Below are 8697 nucleotides of genomic sequence, written 5' to 3'. Positions count from 1 at the left end.
GGTGTTCTATCACTGTATGCATGGAGGTGCTAGTGTATGCATGTTGGTGTTCTGTCACTGTATGCATGGAGGTGCTAGTGTATGCATGTAGGTGCTATTGTATGTATGCAGGTGCCACTCGCCCACTGAAAATCCTCTGCTGCCACGCTGCTTAATGGTCATGTGCAGTTTGCTCCTAACATTAATCTTTCTTATATAAACTTTGGCTTTCCAGGGTGAATCTATGCTAATTGAAATTAACTTCTTACTACAAGAAAAAATGGACACCCCTTAATTACTGTCTTAGCAGGTTAGGTTTGTTTAAGGTAGCAAGCTACGTATACTATTATCAAAAACATATAAAGAAGTAGAAAACTATTAGCACAAACTGAGAATCTTACCTTTCTTGCTCAAGTCAGAGATTTTTATTGGTTAAAAAAAAATACAGTACATAAAGATCTAAACAAGGACAATTCAGGGTTGAGAGAAAAAAACCTTCAGGAGTCCTCTGTTTTCAGTAAAATTCTGAATACACATTGTAGACCTGGAAAACAGTCCATGGCCTAATGCACTCGCTCCATGTTAAACACACATATATAGAAATCTCCATGAAGTGAAGTCTAATCACCTCTACAATTTAGATGGAAAAGCAGCTTTGAGGATGGCACAGCCATGTATCATCAACACCATGAAGCCAGTCTATCAGTTGTAATAGCTCCTATAAAATACCACAGTGAGACTTCAATAAGCCTAGAAAATGGGCTACAAATCCCAGCAATGCTCAAGCAAGCAGTGGACCAAAAATAAAAATAGGTAAAACTGAGCCAAGAATTAGATAGCATTCATCTAGATTCATGATTGGTGAGGCAAAGTTCACAAGCTGAGGCATTAAAGTGACTTATTCAGATCTAAAGGACAGTCATCATACAAAACAAAAGCATTTTGGAATTCAGAAAAACATGAATTTTTGCTCTTAGACAGTATAAAAATCCTAATACAATTATGAAGCACATCATTGCACTTTTAAATCTAGGACAATCAGGACGGTCAACTTGCACCGTGTCATCTTTAACATCTCCAGAGAGGTTGTCATACATTCCTACTTTGTTTATTTTTAAATCTTTCAGAACACAGTAATTTTAGATAAAGGTAATGTCAACTTTAAGTTTCCTTTCCATTATATTTAATTTAGTCATTAAATGCTAACCTGAATATTAAGCCATATAATACGAAAACATCAAATCATCAAGACCTTATCAATTATAGGAATTTGAGAAAAATATTAATCAAATTAAAGTAACTATTTTAAAGAACTCAAGTGACTTGAATTAGCATAATGTAAGATTAATGCTTTCAACGGAAATATTGTATTTCCCTCCTGCTTGATGACAATGAGCTGACACACATATTTCTAAAACTCGGGCACACATGGGCCATTCAAGGATGAACCAGCATCGCACTTTAGACGTGACAGTGAGGTTCAGCCATGCAGTATTGTTAAAATGCCAGGCTCCTGTGATCTCATCAAGCTCTGAGCCAGTGAGGCAGCTGTGACTAGTTCAGGGCTCAGACACACACCGCTGAGAAAGTGGCAGCAGGTGACCCCCTAATGGGGACTGGTTTGTCATCACTGTGCTGTTTTAGAGGTAGGATGAAAATTATAGCATAAAATACAACAGGCTTGTAATACAGAACAACTATCCAAGTAAGAAGTCAACTGAACAAAGATAAACTTGAGTTAAAGACTATCAACCTCACCTACTTACACCAGCCCTTATTAAAGAAAGTACCCTGAGTAAAACACAAGTATTTTAGATAATGCTGGTATAGAAGCCTTTTTGTAAAATGAATTATAAATGGCAATACATCATTTTTTATTTACATGCCAGATATAAAAACTGAACCTTAACCAGTCATAGAAATATTAAGGAATACTTGGGTTAAATATAGTTTTCAATTTTCTTTTGTTAGCATTTGGCAAAGCAAGCAATACATAAATAGATCCAATGTTAAAAACCATAAGAGAGAAAAATATATAAAATATACAGTAGTTTCTATCCACCCTGGGCCAGCCTACATCTCAGGGAAGCCTCCCGAATCAGACTGATTTCTGGCTAAAGAAAAGAACATCAGTCCTGCAGCAAAACAGCCCAGGTCTGCATCAAAGGCTCGCCCTTCAGTGTATTCCTCCAGGGAAGAGGACAGGAGCCAGGTTCCCTCGAATGCCTTCCCCAGGTGTTCAAAACGTAACTAATTTATTAGCAATAGAAGATTTGATTTATAGGGGAATTTCACTGGTCCAGTTTATAGCCTACAAAAAAATGGATTATTTTTAAGTATAACATTAAAATATAAATAAAGGGCGAGGATGTGACTTTTTATTCCACAGAAATGGAAACATTTCCAAACATGACAATTCAATAAGAAAGCATGCCTACCATTGAAGGTGGAGCCCCTCCAGATTTTTTCATATTCTTGGAAGGCATTCCATGAAGGCAACTGAGTCTAGCTTGGAAACCTGGGAAATGAAACAGGCAATTTAGAAGATCCTGTGATCACTGAAGCATAGAAGATCCTAGCCACAGAGAATTCAAGCTAAGTTGCTTATAGTGGTAGCACCAAGACTATTACTGGGGAAAATGTGAAACACACTTAAAAGAACTAAGGTGATTCCCAGCAGGGCTCTAATTCAGTCAGTCTTAACTAGCCAGTACTCAGAGGTCAAGTACTCTCTTTTCTCCAGTTCACACTCCTATTAACACCTTCCTGATGAGTCAAAGTGGATGAGTACAGTACTTGGATTAGGGTCCAGCACATTTCTCTAGAGCATTCTGTGTTTATATTCTGTTTCCTGTAGTGAGGAGCAGTGGGCCTGCTTTTCGTCCCATCCTGCTCCCGCACAGCTAGCTTTATCCAAAATAATTACACGGAAACTGTATTTTTTGAAACACTGCTTGTCCCATTAGTTTCAGCCTCTTATTGGCTAACTCTCATATCTTAATTAACCCATTTCTAATAATCTGTATAGCACCACGAGGTGGTGGATTACTGGGAAGGATCTTAACCTGCGTCCATCTTGGAGAGGAGAGCTATAGCGTCTGCCTCACTGCCTTCTTCCTCCCAGCATTCTGTTCTGTCTTTTCCCGCCTACTTATGTTCTGACCTATCAAGCCAAGTAGTTTTCTTTACTAATTAACCAATGAAACAACAGATAGATAGAAGACCTACCTACATCAGTTTCCACTTTAATCTACCCTTTCAGTGAAGACCCCAGTAAGAACCGTAAGCAGACGCGAGCCAGCACTTAGGAAATACTACTGACCTCTTCTGCCAGGATGTGACATGAGGGGGAAAGACCCACTTAGGATCCTTTCAAACACAGGGTCAGGTAAGTTTCTGTCTAGCTCTGCAGGATCCTCCTCTTCCCACCAGGGCACAACTCCAGCAATGCCGCAGGCTCCACCTGACTCCTTTTCATAGAACCAGTCACTCTGCTCATCATCACCTGTGCAAAGACAATGTTCCCAAAAGACTCAGTCTTACCATGGAAACAGATGAAGAACAACATTTACTCACTAATATTGACGATAGAGTACCAGGGTATTATAACTGACCATCTAAAATGCACTTAACCTCAGTTAGCATCAGTGTTCTGTCTTGAGATTTAAACAGATAAAAAAGATTAAAAGTACAAAATGTAGTCATCTTATAAAAATAAGAGAAAGGTAAAATTTAAAATGAGTCACTAAATCTTCCTAGGATCAAAAGAAGCCACCAGTACTGGCGGGATTCCTTAAGAGTTTGCATAAGTGACCATTGTTTCCTTTTTATGATACTTCTGATTTGAGTGTTCTTACTATAAATTTTAAAATGGAAACTGGGCCAGAGAGATGGCTCAGCCGTTAAAGGCTAGGCTCACAACCAAAAATATAAAATGGAAACTGCAATCATGAAACAAAAACAATGCCAAAAAAAGCAGCAAAACATAAGCAGAGAATGGTATATGACAAACAGACGTAGTTCACATAAACAGTGAAAATTAAAAGCAATTGTAAAATGAGAACCACAGACTGTTTGAATTAGGGAATAAAAAATATTTTGTTAAAATTTAGAGAACTTTTCACAGGAGAGACAGACTAAATGGTGCAGAGCAGGTCTATGAAAGGTAAGCGGGGACTCACTTGAGACTGACCAGCTTACATCTGAATTACCATGAACACTGCGCCCTACACCCACTACTTTACTTAGGAGGCTGAGGCACAGTTCAGGGATGCAAGGCCAGCTTGTGCTATGTAAATACCGAACCTGTCTCAGAAAGAAAAACAAAACAAACAAATAAAAAAAAAACTCTAGAAAAATGAACACTTTTGACTTTACTTTTATGTGATATGCAACATTATTCTTAGAAAGTAAATTAAATAGTCACCAAAATCTTGGGCATACAACCAGATAGGGGAATGAAAAACCCATTGACTTATAGCATTGAGATAGTCATTTCAACTTCATTAAATCCCCCACTTAAAAAAAAAATAAAGATTGGGAACACACATAGTTCTTAAAGAATAAAATCAAGTGAGAACAAAGTAAATTAAATGCTAGAAAATATCTCAGCAATGTGAGATACAGTAAAGTCACAATAACTGTTGTATCTTTTTAAGTCAGTTCCTTCTAAAGATGTCGACGAAAGCTTATATCATATCATTAACCTCTATAACCTGGGTAAGCTCTGTATTTTAACAAAACTTAAGTCTATTACCAATGTAGTTCTACTGACATAGTCCAGATAGTCTCAACATGCACTTACTGGCAAATGGCAAGAAGGGCCACTCTGCTTTCATTACCAACAAGGTGCAAGAGACAGTACGGGCAACATTACTGTGACTTCCCCCATAAAAATCACTAAATGATTCATAATTTAAGACAATAAATATATTGTTTCTTTCTGTACTTTCTGCTAATGCATTCTTTTTGTTGTTGTTGTGTGTTTGCTTGTTTGATTTTAGAGACAGGGTCTCACTAAGTAGCCCTGGCTGGCCTAGATCTCATAGACATCTCCCTGCCTCTGCCCCTTCTACATGCACGGATTAAGAGGATAAGCTACCACTCCTGTCCCCAGTAATGCATTCTTAAGAAAACAGGAAACCTCTGTGCTAAGTACACAAAAGGTTAGTTCAATGTTATGATTTGAACAAAGCATAAGCGAGAACAGGTTGTGGGCTAATGTAACTAAAGAGATCAGCCCAAGAAAGGGCGACTCCTCATTCCTTCACAATGTTCTCAGACTGTTCACACCTCCGAAACACTGCCATGGTGAAGTGTGAAAAGATTCTGGAAAGTTGGAGGATAGAAAAGACCGTAAGATAGTTATGTTTAATAGTTTATAATAATGAATTAATAAAAGTCACTTAATTATAAATGTGACAACTGAATGGTAAATCCACTCTTAGGAGAGCTTACACAGTCTTACAGATATCTGGAATAAGGTGGAGAATAAGCATCAATGTCTGGCAATCTTGCTAAAAGGGACCAAGCTGCAAACACTGAAGTACGCAAAGCTGAGTAACACATGCTACATTTTAGACATATATTATTGTGTTAGGCAGCTAAGACGCCTTCCACGGAGTGGAGAAGCCAGCTAAGGCACTACACAGTACTTGTAAGAGCAAGGGGTTACTGTGGGCGGCTTACATATGCACAACTTTAAAATGTTTGTTTTTAAGGGAAAACAGTATCTCAGTACCTTGTCTTCCCTCGTCATTGGTGAACAAGCCTGCGTCAGTGCTGCTGAGACTGCTGGAGTCACTGTAACCAGGAAAAGATGAAAAAGGAAACAGATCAAAAGAACAATTGATCTATCAGTCGTAAAATTTTAGAGACATGGCAGCTCAGAGTTGGAACTTGAGCCTGACAAAGATCTGAAAAAAAAAATAAGATTTTTTTTTACTCAAACTGCAAATATTCCATTTCCATTAACTACAGTACATATTATTTTTGGCACATAAAACCTAAGGAATCTAATGGGACCTGGACAGTAAGCCAGATGTGACGGCGAGGAGGCGCTGACATAAGGGACACATTCTATTACCTGCTTTCATCAGCTGCTCACTGCTCCTCTCCTGTGCTGTGCTGTGTGAGCAGCCTGAGCCTGGAGCACCAGTGCTCGCTGAGACAAGGGAATCTCCATTAGAAGCAGGCTGAGACAAGGGAGTCTCCAGTCTTCGGCACAGAAACACCAGGGCCTGGGATGAAATAATCTCCATAACCCCATTACCAATAATCTAAAAGAGTCACTCTCAACAAGTCAAGGCAACTCCATGCCTAAAAGAAGGGAGTGTCGGTGGCTGCCTATTAGCTCAAGGGGAAACAAAAGAGGAAGTTTTAGGCCGTTATTTAGAAGGTTTCCCGTCCTACATAAACTGGAGAATAATACACAGGTTCAAATTTAATATGGAAATTCAGTAAATAACAGATACTCAGCAAAAAAAAGAAAAAAACAACTGCCATTAGTCTAATAAAAGCAATATTTATACGACAATCCAATTAATTGAAAACAGGAAGAAAATAAGAAAATGTCATTAAAAACCTTGATCCCTAAGAAAATTGTTTTTAAAAGCACTCATGTACTTTCTTACATTTAATTTTTGATTTTGATCAACTAGGAAATTGTCACTAATGATTTTTTAAATTAAAATAGTCTTTTAAAAAAGTATTTGTGTATGCCTGCATGTGTGTGTATATGTGTGTACGAGTGTGAGTGTGTGTGTGTGTGTGTGAGTGTGTGTGTGTGTGTGTGTGCATATGTGCTTGCGTGCTGAGATATGTACAAGGGGGTAAGAGGATAACTTATGGGAGTCAGGTCTCTCCTTCTGCCATGTAAGTTCTGAAAATCAAACACAGGGCAATGGGCTTGGTGAAAATGCCTTTACCTCAAGCTCTAAACAAAAATATTCTATCTATTAATATATGAAACAATGTAGCCTAGCTTATTAAAAATCAGGTTCATTAGCCTGTTTTAAAAAATTATAAAATATATGACCAAATCATTGCTAAGACCTAAATCCACTATTTTTTGCATACAAAACATTGGTTTTTATTTGCTTTTCAAAGATAAGTTCATGAAAGACATAAGAATTTCTTTTCTCGGAGCTTCAGTTAGGACATTTCCCCTCAACTTCCTTCACACTGACTACATGAAATTCCTTCTCAATCAATGAGCAATAGCATTTCTAAGGTACCGAATCCACACCATCCTATCTACAAGCACAGAGGCCTTACATAAAAATGAAAAACACCTCAGAAGGTTGACCATCTTGCTTTGTAGGAGTTATCCAAACTATTACTGCTTCTCATTTTCCTTACAACCCAAAGACCTTAAATACACCCCACACATAATTCCTTTTCTGAAACCCCCAAGATAAACGTAGTTACAATTAGAATCCCTCACATTCCACGAAGGCATACTCTATAATGCCCCCAGAAGTCTAGTGTAGCACTCCATAATCAGATCAGCCGTCTCTCAATTAGTCCAATGAATAAGCTTATGAAATATAAGCCAGGTTAAGTCTGACTACAGTGAGCAAGTATTTTACAGCCTGCAAACCATGAGTCACTTTGCTATTTTCCAGCTGCCACGGTTTTCTAGGTTCAGATTTACACCTTCTAACCTAGTCTGCATACAGCCAGGTTCACCTTCTCACTTCTGACTACACTTTTGACTTTTCACTTGTGACTACAGGTTCAAGCATGATACCCTGGAACAGAAGAAAACCATTTTAAATACAGTCAAAGTGATCCCAATAAAATACTGACGTAAAAGATAAAACACATCCATACTCGCTATCTGTGGTGGCGGTATCAGAGTGGTGTAAAAAAGGAACAGTAAAAGAAATAGGCTTGGAGTATGAGAATATAAAAGGCACGAATCCGCAAACTGCCATAGTGATATTCCTATAAACTCAGACATACTCTTCTAAAAAGGTCAGAAACACATTCATACATTCGTAGACCACCTAAGATGACAGCATATAAGTAAAAACTTTCTTTAAAAAAAGTTAGTTTATACTTGGAGAATTAAATTTAGATTTCAAGGCTTTCTATGGGTGGGTTTCCTTGTCAATTCTTTCCATTCTTATGTCTGCTACTCCTGCTTCTTCTTCCTCTAAGAAGCATGCCTACCTCTGTCCACAACCCGATGAATCTCAAGATATGTGGAAATCTAGATTCTGCACTACCACTCTTTAAAGATCCTTGCTCTACACTAAGGTAATTTTTTATGGACACATAAAACAAATTTCTTGTCTTATAACTACTCAGTTGCTGCATGTACTTCCCTGTTGCTATGTTCATTAAGAACAAGAATTTAACAAGAACAGCTTTTTATTTCCAGCAGCTAGTGGCCATGACGATTCATCTGCGAGGATACAGTATCTCTCTGCTTTGGAAATAATTTTTGTAACTATTACTTAGATGAGAACATATTCCATGAGTAAAAGTGTATATATTACTATTAATTCTCCTTTTCATTTGGCTCATTATGACTAGAAACCAATTGGGAGCAATACCCTTCCCAAAACAGCTTCAATACAGCTTCCCAATGCAGCTTTCCCACTGCAGCTTCCCATTACAGCTTCCCAATGCAGCTTTCCCACTGCAGCTTCCCATTGCAGCTTCCCATTGCAGCTTCCCAATGCAGCTTTCCCACAGCAGCTTCCCAATGCA

General features: G+C 38.1%; 1 protein-coding gene across 8 annotated transcripts in view; it reads right to left on the bottom strand.

Moving 5' to 3' along the window:
* Nucleotides 1-8697, bottom strand: part of Gpatch2 (G-patch domain containing 2) — a 154281-nt gene that overhangs the window by 133795 nt on the left and 11789 nt on the right. For 6 of the 8 annotated variants that reach the window (XR_003377044.1, XM_005348849.3, XM_026779787.1 and 3 more), the window contains 3 exons: nucleotides 5720-5781; nucleotides 3302-3484; nucleotides 2418-2497 (listed from right to left, as the gene is read on the bottom strand). Coding sequence is in view for 7 of the 8 variants with exons in the window: in XM_005348849.3 (XP_005348906.1) it covers nucleotides 2418-2497; nucleotides 3302-3484; nucleotides 5720-5781 (325 nt within the window). In the remaining variant the exon portion in view is untranslated. Of the gene's footprint in view, nucleotides 1-6; nucleotides 698-1735; nucleotides 2291-2417; nucleotides 2498-3301; nucleotides 3485-5719; nucleotides 5782-8697 lie in introns of those variants that run through there. The other 2 variants (XM_026779789.1, XM_005348850.3) reach the window with 2 other exon arrangements.

Source organism: Microtus ochrogaster, chromosome 6 (assembly GCF_000317375.1).
Source record: "Microtus ochrogaster isolate Prairie Vole_2 chromosome 6, MicOch1.0, whole genome shotgun sequence".
NCBI lineage: Eukaryota > Metazoa > Chordata > Mammalia > Rodentia > Cricetidae > Microtus > Microtus ochrogaster.
This window is presented reverse-complemented; position numbering and strand designations above follow the sequence as displayed.